Here is an 18,319-nt window from a genome sequence, read left to right as displayed (position 1 = left end):
CTGTTAGTAGGATTCCTATGTTTGCCTTTCGCCATCTGGTAATCTCTGAAGCTAGTTGTTATAGTTGTCTCTGGTTAGAGCTTGTTCCTCAGGTGACTCTGTTAGCCTCTATCAGCAGACCTGGGAGACTAGCTCTCTCCTTAGTTTCAGTGGTCAGAGTATTCTCTGTAGGCAAGCTCTCTTCTTGCAGGGATGGTGCCCAGATATCTGGTGTCCGAACCTGCCTCTTGGCAGAAGTTGTGTTCCACTCACCAAAGGTCTTAAGATCACATGGAGGGTCCTGTGAGGACCTTGGGGGTGTCCAGAGACTCCGCAGGCAAGGCATCCCGGTGCTGGAGTGGACCGGAAGGGACTTGTCCCCCTGATCAGGCTGGGTTATCTGCTTCCCTAGTTAATTCAGTCTCAGGTCCCGCGCAATTGGATTGGAGCAGACGCTGTGTTCCACTCACCAGAGGTCTTAGGATCCCGTGGGGGATCCTGTGTGGGTCCTTGTGGGTGTCCGGAGACTCCGCGGGTAAGGCACCCCGGTGCTGGAGTGGACCAGAAGCAGGGATATTTATAATGAACATGTTTTGATACACTACTTTGTAATTTTAAAATATTCTGCTGGGCTGCGGAGATTCTCAGCAAGAACAGGCACTTGTTGACAAACCTTATGACCTGAGTTTATCCCAGACACTGTAGACATAGAGAACCAACTCCCAAAAAGTTTGTTTCTGACCATCACACTTCTGCCATGTTACTTACATATTTTCACACACACATACACAGAGAGAGACAGAGACAGAGACAGAGACAGAGAGGCAGAGAGATAGAGAGAAACAGAGAGAGACAGACAAAGAGACAGAGAAGATAAATCACACAGTAGGTAAATATATTAAAAATATTCTTAATTCTGCTATAAAATTTTGGAGGGTGAAGCTAAGTAAAAATAGAAAATAAAAATACAACCTAGTAAAAGCCAAGTATGAGACGCTCTACATTTGTACCTCCATCTAGAAACCACCAGCAAGCAGAACACAAATAAAGAAGAAGGTCATCTTCTACACTCCATCTTTTGAAATTTTGAAAGTTGAAGAACTGATTGACACCGACCTGGAAAGTGAAGAAAGAGAATTATTCGCCTGGTATCAAGACCTCTATGTTAAACATTCTTCATTATTTTGAAATACTAATTAACCAAGAGCAAAAGTTGTTTGACAGTATTGTTGTCTGTCTATAAATAAAGAGCAATTAACTACAAAGACATCTTTGGTATACTTTCTTAATCAGTTGCATGATGCATTTGTGAGCTCTTTTGCATTACTGTAGGTGGGAATGGTTTTTAACCTGAGTTGATTACTTCCATTAGATGCCCTGGAACTAGTCATGTACAGTTTTGTTCATGAGAGGAGAAGAAAATTAATCCCAAAGCATTTGATTTTTAAAAACAATTGACCAGGTCGTGCTTAGCATGAATGTTTGAATTCACAGGATGAAGGGCTAGTCTTTTTGTTTTCGTTTTAGTGGATATTTTCTTTATTTCCATTTCAAATGTTCTCCCCTTTCCAGGTCTTCCCTCCAGAACCCCCTTGTCCCATCCCCCTCCCCCTGCCTCTATGAGGGTGCTCACCCACCCACCTACCCACTCCTGCCTTCCCACCCTGGCATTCCCCTACACTGGGGCATCAAACCCTTCACAGGCCCAAGGACCCCTCCTCCCACTGGTATCCAACAAGGCCATCCTCTGTCACATATGCGGCCGGAGCCATGGGTTCATTCATGTGTACTCTTTGGTGGCCCAGTCCCTGGGAGCTCTGGGGATCTAACCGGTTGACACTGCTGCTCCCCCCACGGGGCTGCAAACCCCCTCGGCTCCTTCAGTCCCTTCTCCAACTCCTCCATCAGGGACCCTGTGCTCAGTCCAATGGTTAGCTACAAGCATCCATCTCTGTATTTGTCAGGCTCTGGCAAAGCCTCTCAGGAGACAACCATATCGGGCTTCTGTCAGCAAGCATCCACAATAGCTTCCAGGTTTGGTGTCTGTATATGGGATGGATCCCCAGGTAAGGCAATCTCTGGATGGCCTTTCCTTCAGTCTCTGCTCCACACTTTGTCTCCATATTTCCTCCTGTAAGTATTTTGTTCCCTCATCTAAGAAGCACTGAAGCATCCATCCACAGTTTAGTTGGCCTCCATTATCTTTGCTTAGCTGTGTGTTCGTTTTACGTAATGGCTTTGGAACAACCTATTACACTAAAATGATCAGAGAGTTTCTGTGACAGTTGACACGACGGTTGTGTTCCTAATCAGTATTTCACACTCGAAACACCTAGATCAGTATAGAGCATGTGCTTTGGACAGTTTTCAAATATAAACACTGTTTTGAGTAATATTTCTCCATTTCATTTTGAATTGACAAATTCACCTTCCTGATAAGAGCAAAATTTTTATTTCTTTTGTGATCCAAGCTACTGACTCATATAAAACATTACCAGAGACTATGAGGGCTAAACAAAATGTAGTTATTTATTGAACTTTTAAAATGGAAATTTTTATTTTGCTTAGGATTTAAAATACACTGGTTGGGCTAGAGAGATGGCTCAGCCGTTAAAAGTTAGGCTCTCGACCAAAAATATAAAATACACCGGTTGATTGTTAAGCTACTCAGGCGTGACACAGATTGTTAGGGTCTAAAAATCCAAAAGAACCCAAGCGGTCACAAGAGTCCAGCAAAGCAAGATCTTTATTTGATTTAGGCAACAAAAACTGACCAGTCAGGGACAACAGCACAGACTCTGGAGCTGACTGCATCTTCAAACATTCGTCTTAGCAAGTACTTAAGCAAATGACAAAAATTCATTGCATTCGGGCTGCTACTGATTGATCAAGACAGCAGAACAAATGAGAGAGCTGAACTGTAACCCCAAGCCAGAATGGTATAGAGTTTTTGCACTTCAAAACCAAAAATACCTGTGCCAAGTTATCCCACCAATCAGGACTTAGGGACAGGGGACTTCCTTAGGAACATGTCTTTGTGGTACACATATCCTGTTCCCATTGGTTGGATTATTCAACTGTAGTGGAGTGACTAGCATTCATGTCTTTTTCTGCCAAAGCAGGGTGTCAGTTGTTCTTTTTAGCAGAATGAAACTTCTTTGTGTGTGTATACTACATTTCTTTGTGTGTGTGTATACTACATTTCTTTATCCACTTATCGGCATCTAGACAGGTTCTTTAGCACAACTATTGTGAATAGAAGTATGACAAAATATGGCTATACATGTATCACTAGTGTATATTGACTTTGATATCTTGAGTTATACACAGAAGTGGTATACTTGGATCATATGCAAGCTCTACATTTAGTTTTATGGGAGCCCTCCATAATGGTTCCAGAGTGGCTGACTCTACATTTCCACCAACAGTGTAGAAGGGTTCTTTTTCTCCCACATCTTCACATACTTAAGTTATTTTTTTGTTGTTGTTGTTTTCTTTAAAAAAAAATTTCTGTCTTCCATTTATTGTGAGAACTGGAGTCTTTTAAACTCTGTGTGTGTATGTGTTTGTGTGTGTGTGTGTTTGTGTGTGTGTGTGCCACACATTTGCTATGGTGGGAGGTTAGAGGACACCTTTTAGGCATCAGTTTTCTTGTTTCACCATAGGTTCTAGAGATTAAATTTATGTCAAGCTTGCATAAATAAGTATTTTTAACCTCTGAGACATCTCACTAGCCCTGTTTGTTTGTTTGTTTGTTTGTTTGTTTGTTTTCTTTACATAGCCATTCTGACTAGAGTCTGATACAATATCACTGGAGTTTTCCTTTATATTTCCCCGATATTGCTCATACATTTTTTCAAGTGGTTGTAACCATGGGCAACATACTTTTAAGCTTCCAATTAATATTTGATGGGCCTAGTGGTACATACCTTTAATCCCAGCCCTCAGGAGGCAGAGGTAGGTGGATTTCTGTGAGTTTGAGGACACCCTGGTCTAATAATAATAGCCAACATAGCCAGAACTACAAAGAGAGATCTCTCAAAAATACTTTCATTCATGCAGAGAATAATTTTAATGTTTACATGATAGCTTGTTAGATAAAATACTAATTGGCTTAGACATACCAAAATAATTCAATTTGGGGGGCAGGGGGGGAGACAGGATTCCATTAGGCAACCCAGGCTATCTCAGTTAGGGTTTTACTGCTGTGAACAGACACCATGAACAAGTCAAGTCTTATAAGAACAACATTTAATTGGGGCTGGCTTACAGGTTCAGAGGTTCAGTCCATTATCATCAAAGGGAGAACATGGCAGCATGCAGGCAGGCATGGTACAGGAGGAGCTGAGAGTTCTACATCTTCATCTGAAGGCTGCTAGCAGAATACTGGCTTCCAGGCAGATAGGATGAGGGTCTTAAAGCCCATGCCCACAGTGACACACCTACTCCAACAAGGCCACACCTCCTAATAGTGCCACTCCCTGGAATATACAAACCATCACACAGGCTATCCTAGAACTAGCCCACGCTAGCCTCAAACTCATGATCTCATGATCTTCCTGGGTCAGCCCCTCCACATGCAAAACAGGAGGAGCAGGAGGAGCAGGAGGAGGAGAAACAACTCTACCAAGGGCAGCTGATGAGATAGCTCAGTGGGTGGAGCTGCCTGATGTCTGATGACCTGAGTTCAAATCCCAGGATCCACATGGTAGAATTCCCATGAGTTGTCTTTTCATTTCCATACATGAGCTGTGGTGTGCATACATCAACACACCTGCACACAAAATAAATTTTTTAGTGTAAAAAAATTTTCACAATTTTAAAATAAGAAAGAACTCTATAAGGAGCCATAGAAAGTGCAAAATTTCTAGTGACACAATGGTGGCTCAAACCTGTCATCCTTGCACTTGGAAGGCTGAGGCAGGAGGATTGCAAATTTGAATTCAATGTAAGCTACCAAGTAAGAGTTGGATTTTTAAAAGAACAACCAGAAAGTTTCTTATAGTATTTTAGAATGCTACAGACAAAAAAAAAAAAAAAAAAAAAAGACCGGTAACAGTCTTACACATTTCCAGAAAGGAGAAAATAATCCCACATGAAGACTCGGGGTCAGCCTTCTTCCCTGCAACACTGCAAGCTACACGACAACAAAGTGATGTCTTTAAAATCCAATGAAAAAAATTTACCTTGATTTCCAAAGCAAGCCAGACCCTCACTTGAGGGAAGATAGAATAAGGTTTTGTTTTGGTTTTCCAGCTGTTTAAGATTAGAGCATTTTACTCCCATTTGCTTTTCTCAAGCAATCTTAGAGCACCTGCTTTTACCAACATCAGAGCACAAGAAAGATGAACTTGGGATCCAAAGAACAGGGTGTAGAAGAGAGGTGAAAGAAATACCTAAGACAATGGAAGAAATCTCAGAATAGGAGCTATGGAACAGACCTGAAAAAATAAATCAAAATGGGCCAATCAGATGGCTCCGTCAACTTCTAAGGAAGGCAAAAATCATAAACCTAAGGAGTCTAAACTTTGAAAAGTTTCCTTAACCACTGAGCCATCTCTGTAGATCTATATATATCTTATTTTAAACCTGTTATTTTAGAGATGACTCAATGGTTACAAGCACTTCTGGAGGACCTGAGCTCAATTCCCAGGATCCACATGGCAGCTCACAAATATCTGTAATGTCAGTTGGGAGAGATGGTCTCACACCGTCTTCTGACTGCTGATAGCACTATATACATGTAATAGATAGACATGCAAGCAGGCAAAACACTCATACACATAAATATAAAAATAAAGAACTATAAGCTAGGCATGACGCTGTGTGCCTTTTATCCCAACACTTGGAAAGTTTCATACTTGCCCTCCATGGTCACAAGTCCTGTCTACCAAGGGCCTGAGCAATGCTGCTGTTACATTAGGTTTTCTTACTGGCCCTGCTCCTCCTGTGCTCATGTTCCATCCTCCACTTCTCTCCAAAGCATGCTTCATCTCAGAGCATCAGACAAGAGCAGAACTGAATGTCCAAAGGTCACCCCTAAGGCAAGAGCAGGCTAATGGAGAAGATGCCTCAAAAATTGCCAGTGCGTCAGAAGAACCTTGACCGACCAGTCCAGTCACCACCTGCCTTCTCCTCACCTCTCCTAAGATTTAACCTCCTGGCTCCTTTTACATCAATAGCCCCTTGCTTTCTTGTGTCATCACCTAAACACACAGCTACAAGCATAATACCTTCACCTCGTTTTCATCTAGAGGTTCCTTGCCTACCTCTCCTTAAAATCATGTGTTTGTTTGATTATTTGTTTATGTATTGGGTTTTTCAAGACAGGATTTCGCTGTGTAGCCCTGGGTGGCCTGAAACTCACTATGTAGAACAGGCTAGCCTTGAACTCAGATCCACTTGCCTCTGACTTTACCTCTGCCTCCCAAGTGCTGGGATCGAAGGTACATACACACCACCATGCCCAGCTTTTTTTTTTAATTTTTTATTTTATGTGTATGAATGTTTTGTCTCCATTTATATATGTGCAAAACTTGTATGTAGTGCCTGTGGAGGTCAGGAAAGGGAATCAGTTCCCTGGAACTGGGGTTACAGGCAATTGTGAAGAGCAAATGCTCTTAGCCACTAAGCCCTGTCTTCTTCTTCTTCTTCTTCTTCTTCTTCTTCTTCTTCTTCTTCTTCTTCTTCTTCTTCTTCTTCTTCTTCTCCTCCTCCTCCTCCTCCTCCTCCTCCTCCTCGTTCTTCTTCTTCCTTTTATAGAAACTTCTAAAAAGTTTGTTTGAAATAAACCACCTTTCCCTTAGGCTGCACATTAGTTCCTCAAAGGCAGATAGATAGGTCTGCAGTGATAGTAGCAATTCAGCATGATTCAGCTCCAGGTCCACGGGAATAGGTAAGGACTGACCCTGCAGGAGTGATCCACTAAACCACCCTGGTATAACAGGAGCTTATCTGAGTTCTCACTCCCCACAGCTTCTGTTTCCCTTGGAAAGGTTAGAAGTCCAATGGCCTTTAAACAATTGCTTTTACCATGATTGAGAGGAGGTGGCAGGCAGGAAGGTACTCCCAAAACCATGATACATCCATTTTTGTTCCCAGCACCCCCCAGGAATGGTCTCACGTGAGAACAATAGTTTTAAGCTCACAGCAAAAGCTGCCATCGGGGCTCCAGCTGTCTAGCACATGAGAGATGATGTGACATGATGTCCAGAGCTGAGGCCATGCAGCTTGTATTTAAAGAAATAGATGTGAGCGAGGAAAGAGGCCAAAGCAGAGACTATAAACCTTACATTGGTGCATGTGAGACGCACACTATCAAGTGTACCCACTTTGCTGTAAGCAGCAGCACCCCATTCACCAATGTCAACAGCAGAGCACAGACTCGGACCAGTTCCTACATAAATCACTATGTTAAAAACGAATTATGCCTCCCTCCTTTCATATCCTGAACTCCACAGACTCGGTGTCCAGATCCTCCCTCAAACATTTAACTGTCTCCCTGGCCTTTGAGATCTCTCAACTCTACAGAACCAAAGCAGAACACAAAACCTCTTTACTGGTTGGTAGCTGGACACAACAGCAGAGACAGCCCATGGCTAAACCTGTTTCTGACAGTTCCGGTTCAGAGCAGTGGATTCACATCCCCAACACTGTAGAGGTAGACAGTCCAGGGTAACGAGACACAATAAATGTCCAGCAACACCTTCCTGGGTAACAAGACCAGTGAAAATGACCCCATAGATCCTGCTCTACTCAAAGGGCAGTATGTACAGGAAGAGGGGAGAGAGAGCCAGCCAGGTTATCCCATTCAATGATGGGCATCCCAGTTCATCTCATTCAATCAAAAGATCAAACTGCTCAGCAGCTTCAAATTCAGCATCCACAGCCACAGCCCACTTATCCAGCTCTGACTTCGAGATCTCTTCTTCTTTCATTTCGCTTTCACAACTTGGGGAGAGATCCCAGGGAACGTTCTATCCAGAACCAAGTGCTTCGCAGGGACCTTTGGGGGCTCAATTAACTTTGAACACATAACAGGTGAGACTCCAGGCAAGTCGTCAGGTCCCTCAAAACCCAAGATAGATCGGCGGCCAGGAGTGGAGGCTGAGGCACAACCGAGGCTCTGTAGCTCTCTGTATGACCACCTGACTTTCTGAGACATTTCCAAGTCTCTGGTGTCCATCTCCGCTTCTCCAGACTTGACATTCTGAGTGTACAGCACGGGGGTGCTGGAGGGAGTACCAGGGACACTACAAATCTTGAAGAGGTCCTCTTTAGGTCCTTAGTGGAGGGTTGTTTTCTTTTTCCAAAAGAAAAGAGATCCTAGGACTCCTGCGAAATGTGTGGACATCTGGGACCTCTACTGCATGAGCTACGATCTTCTTCAAGACGATGGCTTTTCTGACTGGAGCCGCTCGAGTTGTCCTCAGCCAGGTTTCAGGAAACTTGTTCCGTAGATCTGAGCCAGATTTCTGCTTGGACAACTTTGAAGGCTTAGTAAGTTCGGTCCTAGGCCCAGACCGCTGGGCGGCCACTCGGATCGTGTTCACCACTTTGACATGTCTAAGGTCGGGCTCAGTCTCCGCTGTGGTGCCAGCCAGCAAGTTTGTTGCTTCAAACATTCAGATTGCCCGCCCTGCTAGCGAGAAAGTGGGCCTTTTTTTTTTTTTAATTTTTGTTTTTTCAGTTGTTCTGTTCTGATGGTTTTTTTATTTTTGTTGTTGTGTTGTTTTGGGTTTTGTTTATTTGTTTGTTTTCAAGACAGGGTTTCTCTGTGTAACAGCCCTGCTACCCTGGAACTCTCTGTAAACCAGGCTGGCCTCAAACTCACAGAGGTCCACCTGCCTCTGCCTCCAGAGTGTGCCACCACTGCCTGGCTTATTTGTTTTGCTTATGTGTATGAGTGTTTACTTGCAAGTTATGCCTGTCCAACGTGTGTGTACAGTACCTGCAAAAGTCAGAAGAAGGCATTGGATGCCCAGGAACTGGAATTAGAGTTGTTAGCTGCCATGTGGGAACTTGGCACCAAATCTGTAAGGATAGCAAGTGCTCTTTACCAATGGCCATCTCTCCAGCCCTGCCTGTCTACCACTTTTTCATCCTTACACAATTTGTTGCTTTAGCTGACAGCATCTTCCAGGATCCGGGGTGAGGGAATTGAGACGGGGTATCTCTACATAGCCCTGGTTGACCTGGAACTGGTTCTGTAGACCCAGCTGGCCACAAACTCACAGAGATCTACCTGCCTCTGCCTCCCCAGTGCTGGGATCAAAGGCGAGCACCACCACCACACCCTGCTAGGATCTGGATTTTTTTTTAATTGAATATCCACCAAGTAGCTAAAATTGTTATTAGAAAAACAACCCAAAAACTAATTCAGCAAATATATATTCAATGTGTATTATATATTTGAATGTGTGTTAATTTTAAAACTGTTTTCATCATTTCAAGCAACTTGACACACCCTTCTTTAGGAATAAGTTGGTGGTGTTTGTGTTATAGCATTAGCCTGGTCTCTATATTAATGAGTCTACTATTACTGTGACAAAATGCCAGAATCTGTCAACCTATAAGAAGGAAATAGTTATGTTGGTGGGGTTTTCAGGCCAGGGATTTTTGGCACTGTCCTTGCAGGCCTTGGAGACACAGTGCACTATGGCAGGACTGTGTGACAGAAAAGGCCTGTTCAGCTCATGGTGGTTGGAAAAGAAAGAAAAACAGGAAGGGGCCAGGGTCCCAGTATCCCTCCTTTGTTAACCTGCCCCAGGTCCCACCTCTGAATTGGTCCACTACTGTTCAATAGTGTAACCAGCTGGGGATTAAACCTTTAACATACTTCCAAGCCAACAGGCTCCAGTTCAGAAGACAGCTCTAAAAATAGTTGGCCTAGCCAGGTGGAGTCCACACCTGTACGCTCAGCTCTTAGGAGGCCAAAGTTGGAGGGCCGCTCTGAAGTCGAGGCCAGCCTACGTTACTAAGGATATCATAGGCTACAGAATGAGTCTATTTCAAAAAGAGACAAAAGAAAAGAAAAAAAAAAAAAGGAAAGAAAGGGGAATTAAGTTGTTTTATATGTCCTTTCATTTAAAACTAGCTTATGGCTTATTTTCAAATCAAACTAGTAACTATAATATAGTAAGTTTATAAAATTAGCCAGGCTTTAGTAACAGGAGAATTTTTTTCAACTCTACTATTAAATTTTTGTCTAGAAGCACTCGAGAGGTCCAGTATCTTTGGCCAGGAAAGGTGCAGAACAAGCTAATATGGCCCAACATCTAAAACTGATCCTAGTCTATAAATTTACACTATTATATTCAACTATGATTCATAGAAATGACATTAAGCTTAAAATATTCAAGTGTGTTTTTTAAAGTTCTCGAAGAGTAAATCATTTCCTTCTGTATTTTTGGAAAAGTGAATATTCATTTCTCCCTGGTGATATTAAATTATGACAATCTTTGGCATTCAAATTAACCTGTCAAATTACATCTTCCCCAATTCTCTAACATTTGCAGATATGAGAAGCTTCTGAAAATGACAATAAAAAGACATGATGGTTATGGGCCACAATTAAAAAAAATATGCTGCTCCTTCATGGAAATCTTTAAAGACTCAAAACATGTTTTGGATCAATAACTGTGACAGATTTCTATAAATAAGCTTTCAGTGTTAAAAGATATTGGACCAGCATTTCCGGAAATCTATGACTAATGCTGTTATACTATCTGTCTGGAGAGTTTTACTGTGACGTCATCTCTTCAGAAATTTTAAATATTAATCCCTAGGTTATTTTTAGCATGTCGTTGTTTTTTATTTTCTGATTCAGGATACTTTGTCTCTTTGTACAAATAAATGAACATAACTCCTTTACCCTGCTAGAATGAATAAGGTCACAGGGCACTATTTAGATTTCCATCCATTTCAGCCAAATTAAAATTTCTCTATGCAAAGACAGTACCTTACCAGTCTCTCTTTCCCTTCCCAAACTATGAATGAAAGTACAACATCAAAGGGATTGTTTTTGAGACCTGCCTCCCCCTTTTGCCCAGGCTGCCCTCCTACTCTCAGACTCCAGCCTGCCTCCTGTCCCAGTCTCCAGCATGGCCAAGACTTGAGCCACGTGCCCACTGTGCCTGGCAGGAACATTATTTCTGACAAAAATTCTGGGCCATTTATGTGGAATACATTTCCATAGTTCAAGTAATTTTGCAACAAATTAAATCATGGTATTCATGTTTCTCTTCTAATATCATGCAAATATTTCTGTGAAAGCTAATTTCTCTCCCTTCCAACCATACTGTAGCAGACATTATAGACAGACTGCCTGGATCTCCTGGCCTTTACCCAGCTTCTAACTTGCCAATCCCTAGGCATCTTTGTTTATGGCAGATGCCTGTGGGCAAAACAGGTAGGGAATCAACTCCACTCTTGAGTTGCTCTCCCTCAGAGGCTGAGAGAAGTGGGTTGGAGATATCCCAGCTCCTTCTGCCTTGTTCATGAGCTTGCTTTATTGATGGGTCTCAGAATTTTCCAGCCAAGTTGAGTTTGAGGCCCCCACAGTGGTCACGGCTTTAACACACCCCCTTTGTTGGCTCCCTTGCTTCGTCTTCCTCCTTAGTGATTTACTCACTTTCTGGAGGTAGATTTCGGTTTGGTTTTGGTTTGATTGTTTTTGAACCTTCTCAGTGGCCGCAGACTTGCCCGCACTTTGACTTGTGCCAGCCTGAGGCTCACCAACCTGCAGGGCTCGGCTTTGTTCTCTCCTCTGCACTTGAATTTGTCATTTCCGGGACTTACATTGCAGAGAACAGAACAAATGTCAATTTTGTTAGGAAATGGCTTTCTGGCTACTTCTGGATCTGTCCTTTTTTTTTTGTACTCTTTGTCAAAAGACAGTCATTTTATTCCTCAGCTAATCCCTCAAGATAAACAAATCTACAATTGGTTCTGGTAACCTGGAGAGAAAAAAAAAATGGGTCTCTGGAGTCTCTATAGTCAAACACAAGTTCCAGTCAGTGATTTCAAGGATGTCATCCGGCTTTAAAATTCAGTGAATTTTATCGAAAACTCCACAGAAACTATCCTATAAAATTGAAGAGGAAGGAATATTTCTCAACTCATTTTACAAAGACAATGTCACCCTAATAGCAAAAGCAGACAAAGGCTGTACAACTGGAAAAGGTTACAAGTCAAATTCTGAAATATCCCAAAAGAACTGCATGCACCACAGTCAACTGGAGGCGTCCTTCAGAAGGTGTCCGATATTCAGAAATCAACCGGGGCTGGCTCGGCAGTTTAACAGCACTTGATGCTCTTATAAGGAACCTAGTTTAGATTCCCAGCACCCACATGGCAGCTCACAGTCATCTGTAACTCCAGTTCCAGGGTATTCTGTCACCCTCGAGCCCCTGACACAAAGTACACATACAGACAAGTACTCTAAACATGCACATAAAATATTTTTTAATCTAAAAAATTGAACAACCAATGTAATCCTTTAACCATATTAATAGGCTGAAGTAATTGATTCAAAAAAGGAGAAAAAAGAAAATTATTAATAATAAAAAGGCCCACAATGCCATTTAGAATTACTGTTTAAGCTCGGTGTGGTAGCAGATCTCTGTGAGTTCAAGGCCAGTCTGCTCGACATAGAGAGTTTCAGACAAACCAAGGCTGCATAGTGAGACCCCTGTCTCAAAAAAATTATGTTTCAAAAAAATACCTAGGAATAAATCTAACAAGACATATATAAGCTCTGTATATTGGAATTTTTCGACTGCTGACTGACGAAAAGAATCTAGTTTAGAAGTGCCAGGTGCAGTATACAGGTAAGTCCTGCCCAGATTGATACAGGTTTGACACAAGTCCTATCAGATCTGGCAGGACGTTTTTGGTAGATGCAAGCTCATTCATTTTTTTTTAAATTGTATTTAATCTTTTTTTAGAGTCCAGATTTTATCCCCCTCCCGGCTCACTCTCTGACTGTTCCACATCCCATACCTCCCCCCACCTGGCCCCCGTTACCCAATCTCCACATGGATGTCCCTACCCCCACCCCACCCCATCTGACCTCTAAACTCCCTGGGGCCTCCAGTCTCTTGAGGGTTAAATGCATCATCTCTGACTGAACACAGACCCAGAAGTCTCCTACTGTATGTGTGTTGGGGGCTTATATCATCTGGTGTATGCTGCTTGGTTGGTGGCCCAGTGTCTGAGAGATCTCAAGGGTCCAACTTAATTGAGACTGTTGGTCCTCCTACAAGGTCACCCTCCTCATCAGCTTCTTCAAGCTCATTCTAAAAGTTATGTGCAGAAGACAAAGGAACTAGAATGTTGAAAACAATTTTAGAAAAAGAGGAATTAATTAGGAATAGTGAAGGGAATATCGACATAAGACATAGCTACAGAAATCTAGGCAGCATGAAACCAGCAGAAGAAGAAACATAGATCAATGGAGTGATGCAGTCTGTAAATAGACCAAATAATTTTTAATGAAAATAATTTTTAAAAAGGTGGAGAAAGAAGAGTCTTTCCAACAAATGTCACTTAATTGATTAGCTAAGCAAAATAAAAACACAAAAATTTAACCTGAATAGTATACAGGAAAGAAATTAAAAATAGATAGTGAATTTTAATACATAAACTTAAAACTTTTTTTTGAGACAGGGTTTCTCTATATAGCCCTGGCTGTAGACCAGGCTGGCCTAGAGCTCAGAAATCCACCTGCCTCTGCCTCCCAATTGCTGGAACTAAAGGTGTGCACCACCACACCCTGCCCAAACCTAAAACTTTCAAAGGAAAGTTTAAGAAAAGAATCATCAGTAACTGGAATTATAGTGGTTTATTTAGACAAGACACCAAAAAGACAATCCATAGAAATTAATAATTGGACTTTAGAATAATTATCTTTTGTACAATGAAAGACCTTGCTGGAAGGACGGAAATACAAGCTACATACTAGATGAAAATATTTGCAAATAATATGCCCTACTGTGACAGGTCCCCAGACCTTAGTAGGCCCCAGACTTTAGCACAACTGACTTCATGATGGAAGTACCACTCAAGCCATAAAATTCAACACATAGACAGCACCACCTGCCAAAACTAAAACAAAGGCCTAATCCATCAAAGTCCATGTTGTGGGAAAGTCTCTAAATGGACTGACCTTGCTTTTTGGCTTCTGTAGTTCGGCTTCTGGCTAACTCTTCTTGTTAGCTAACGTATGTCAACCTTTTTGCTTAGACGCTGAGAAAGGCCTTGTGATCCCAAGCACCCAGAGTAGTCACTGGCCAGCTAATAAAGACTTTCTGTTGGCTTAAACCCTTGTCCAAGAGCAGTCTTCTCTGGTGGATCCCTCACAACACTACAGAGGACTTGTTTCCTGAATATGTAAAAGAAGGAAAGGGGGAGGGGAGGAAGAGAACCAAGGGGAAAGGGAGCAGAGGGAGCAAGGAGGCCTAGAAGATCACTGTTCACCCAACAAGTGCAAAGTAAAAAATAAAAACAATAATAGGACCAAATGCTTGTGTGTGCTACAGTCCAAATAACCACAGAGGTCAAGAACCTAGTAAGGGGAGAATATCCCAAAGGGTAAATAAAATAGTGTTATGGAGAGATGAAGGACAAACTAAACTAGAAGGATTAAATTACAATGGGGATGGAAGAATGGAGTAAGAAGGAATATATATGGGGAAGGATAGCTAAGACTAAAGGTCGTTTGAAGAACCATATGGGAACCAATTGTTGAAGAAGCTTCCTAAAATATGTACACACATGAAAGGGATTTAAATGGAATCTCCATGAAGGGGACAGTGCTCCAACTAGACATCTTATGTCACTAAATTCAACCTCTGATGCCCAAAATGGGTTATATCCTACTGAGTCATTGGCCAAAGGGGCTCTAAGATCCCCCAAATATCACAGGCTTTTGCCAAGACTACTAGTTACCCTCCATAACTAGATGGTAAGGCTCCATTCCTGAAAACACTAAAGGAACACAACAATAAAATGGCTTCTGGTAACATATTGTTATACCCATAGATGAGTCCTCACTCAACCCTTATCAGAAAAGCTTCTTGCAGCAGACGGGAAGTAATACAGAGATCCATAATTGGACAATGTGCAATGGATCAAGTCTTTGGAACACTCAGTCCTAAATGGGGTATCTTCCTAACCCCTCCCCTCAAGGCTCAGAGGTCCAAGCAGAAGAGAAGGCTGAAAGACAGGAAGAATCAGAGGTAGTGGTGACTCCAAGGAAACTGTCTTTCGGGGACAGCAAGACTGATACACAGGAACTCACAGAGACTGTAGCAACACAAAGAGAGCCCGCACAGGTTCCAGCCAGACAAGGTGCCAGCACTGAGAGGGGGAAGTGAACATGTGCTCCCACCTCTAACCCAGAAGTTATTTGTGAATAATACCTGCTGACAAAGGGAGTGTCACTGGTCATATAAGCCACACTCCAGGGCAGGCCCCATGACTAGGAGTAGGTGGCCAACACAAAGCAAATTCCATGGGTGTTTTTGTTGTTGTTGTTTTTGGGTTTTTTTTTTTTTTTTTTGAGAGGAGTTGCTCTTGCTTATTTCTTTATTACTTTTTTTTGTCTCAATGGACTTTTTTGTTTATTTTGATTCTTGGTTTGTGTGTGGGGGGGTAATATCTGTTTTTGTTTTGAGAGAAAGAGAGAAGAGGGGAGAGGGGAAGAGAGGGAGAGAGAGAACATGAAGTTGGATGGGTAAGTAGGTAGGAAAGATCTGAGAGGAGTTGAAGGAGGGAAAACATGATCAAAATATATTGTATGAAAAAATCTTAGAGCTTGGAGAGATAGTTCAGTGGTTAAGAGCATTTGCTACCTTTGTAGTGGACTGCGGTTTGATTCCCTGCACCCACACGGTAGCTCACAACCACCTCTAACTGTAACTCCAGCTTCAGGGGATCCAACACCCTCTTCTGGCCTCCTATGGCACTTATACATATAGCATACACACGCACACACACATACACACACACGCGCACACACACATACACACACACACAAATAAATAAACAATTTTAAGGAAAAGAATAATCTTAATAAATAAAATAATCTTAATAAATAAAATAATATCAAATGCTAGTAAGGATGTGGAGGGATTGTATCACTTCATAAATTAGTAGTAGAAATGTAAAGTGATCTAGCCACTCTGGAAAACAGTTAAAACTAAACCTGCATTAACCATGTGATTGAATATTCCTGCTGTTAAACATTTATCCTGAAGAAACCTTGGTCCAGAAAAACCCTGTGTATGAATGCTCACAGCAGCTTAACTCCCCAAAGCAAGACGCTAAACACATCCTAAACCCATCTCAGTGGGTGAATGGTTGGACAAACTTCTGTATAGCTGTAGAATAGAATCGTATTTTGGAAGCAACAGAAATGAATTATTGATATTTTACCAACAACTTGCATGGACCTCAAGCTCAATTATTCACAGGGAAAAAAGTTAATATCAAAAGGTTATACACTGTATGATTCCATCCGTATAATATGCTCGGAATAACAAAACGGTAGAGAAGAAGAACAAATTAGTGGTTGCCAGGCAACAAGAACAGGAGGCCAAGATGGAAACTACATGCAAATGCAAAATTCTGAGATAGTATTCCTTAGTGACTAAGGAACAAGTCTGAGTCTTGATTGTGATGATCAGTACATAAATCTACACATATGATAAAATGTGCCCTCAAACCTGCACAAACAAATGCAACATAAAAACGGTGAATATTAAACCAAGTGCGGTGGCACACGTCTATAATCCCTGCACTGTGGAGATGGAAGCAGGGGAATCAGGAATTGAAAACAGGGGCTGGTGAGATAGCTCAGTGGGTAAGAGCACCCGACTGCTCTTTCAAAGGTCCAGAGTTCAAATCCCAGCAACCACATGGTGGCTCACAACCATCTGTAACAAGATCTGACGTCCTCTTCTGGAGTGTCTGAAGACAGCTACAGTGTACTTACATATAATAAATAAATAAATCTTTAAAAAAAAAAAAAGGAATTGAAAACAATCCTTGGCTGCTACATAGCGAGTTTAAGGCCTGCCAGGGCTACATGAAACCGTATTTCAAGAAAACAATGTAAACCAATAGTGGAAATTGAATATCTATAAGACAGTGAACAATAATTAACTGATTACAATAATTTTCAATTTCCTGGTAGTTTGTATTATATACAGTGTCACCATTGGAGGAAGCTGGACACAGAGCACATAGGGTGACTTGTAATGTTTTTGACACTTCCTGCAAGATTTCTTCCAAAGGAAAGAAAATTTTAATTCTAAATTTGTTATCCTAGTGTGTGAGAGAGAAAGCAGAAAAGCTCTTTAATTATTATTAGAGAAAGAATCTTTAGGTCATACTTAGAAATGCCATCAGTGCTTCAAATATAATAAATATATTAGGTGAGGGATGTAGCTCAGTGGTATACAGCACTTGCCTAGCATGAGTAAGATTCTGGTTTCTATTCCCAGCAAAGAAAAACATAGATAGATAGATAGATAGATAGATAGATAGATAGATAGATAGATAGATAGATAGATGAGTGTAATATTATAATTATAATTATATGTTATATACATACATGCGTATATATTATATACCCACACATATACACAAAGTAGAACAGTGAACACATTGATGTGCATAGATTTCTGTTAAATGTAAATTACCCATCACTATAAAAACCTTAAGTAAACAGGCAAGAGCTTGAGAGCATTGGAGTGGAAATGCTCTGACAGGACAGTTTCGGACTTTCCTTAGCCTGTGTTTCAATTTAATCTTCTGTCTTTGTTTTGCTACTGCTGAGGGTACATAAAAGTTCATGAATTATACATTATATGATGATAAAATATTGCTCTTTGTCTTATTAAATGTTTGCTGTTTTGTATTCTATTTGTCTATTATAAAAAATTTCCATAATGCTTTCTTTTCCCAGAATCTGCTTAGTATAGCTTCCCAATTTTTATTTGTAATCTTTGCTTGTTTTATGTGTCTTTTTCTCCTTTATTTCTTCCTTTTGAGATTTGCAATCATGTAGCCCAAGCTGACCTCAAACTCACTATCTGGCCACAGATGACCTTGTATTCCTGACCCTGCCTCCACTTTCTTTTTTTTTAATTTTTAATATCTTTATTACGTATTTTCCTCAATTACATTTCCACTGCTATCCCAAAAGTCTGCCATACCCTCCCCCCCACTTCTCTATTTTTTTGGCCCTGGCGTTCCCCTGTACTGGGGCATATAAAGTTTGTGTGTCCAATGGGCCTCTCTTTCCAGTGATGGCCTACTAGGCCATCTTTTGATA

General features: G+C 41.4%; 1 protein-coding gene and 2 pseudogenes across 1 annotated transcript in view; 2 read left to right on the top strand and 1 right to left on the bottom strand.

The window, feature by feature from the left end:
• The window catches only part of CXHXorf58 (chromosome X CXorf58 homolog), a 26,118-nt gene extending 24,951 nt beyond the window's left edge, over positions 1–1,167 (top strand). Inside the window, exon 8 of the mRNA XM_029473644.1 lies at positions 1,000–1,167. Within this exon, the coding sequence (XP_029329504.1) occupies positions 1,000–1,167 (168 nt within the window). The remainder of the gene's footprint in view (positions 1–999) is intronic.
• A 6,647-nt stretch (positions 1,168–7,814) lies between these two features.
• Positions 7,815–8,603, bottom strand: LOC110286289 (annotated as a pseudogene).
• Positions 8,604–14,632: 6,029 nt separating this feature from the next.
• The window catches only part of LOC110286288, a 7,169-nt pseudogene continuing 3,482 nt past the window's right edge, over positions 14,633–18,319 (top strand).

This window comes from Mus caroli, chromosome X (genome assembly GCF_900094665.2).
Source record: "Mus caroli chromosome X, CAROLI_EIJ_v1.1, whole genome shotgun sequence".
NCBI classification, from domain to species: Eukaryota; Metazoa; Chordata; class Mammalia; order Rodentia; family Muridae; genus Mus; species Mus caroli.
The sequence above is the reverse complement of the archived record's forward strand: the minus strand, read 5'-3'. Positions and strand labels throughout refer to the sequence as shown.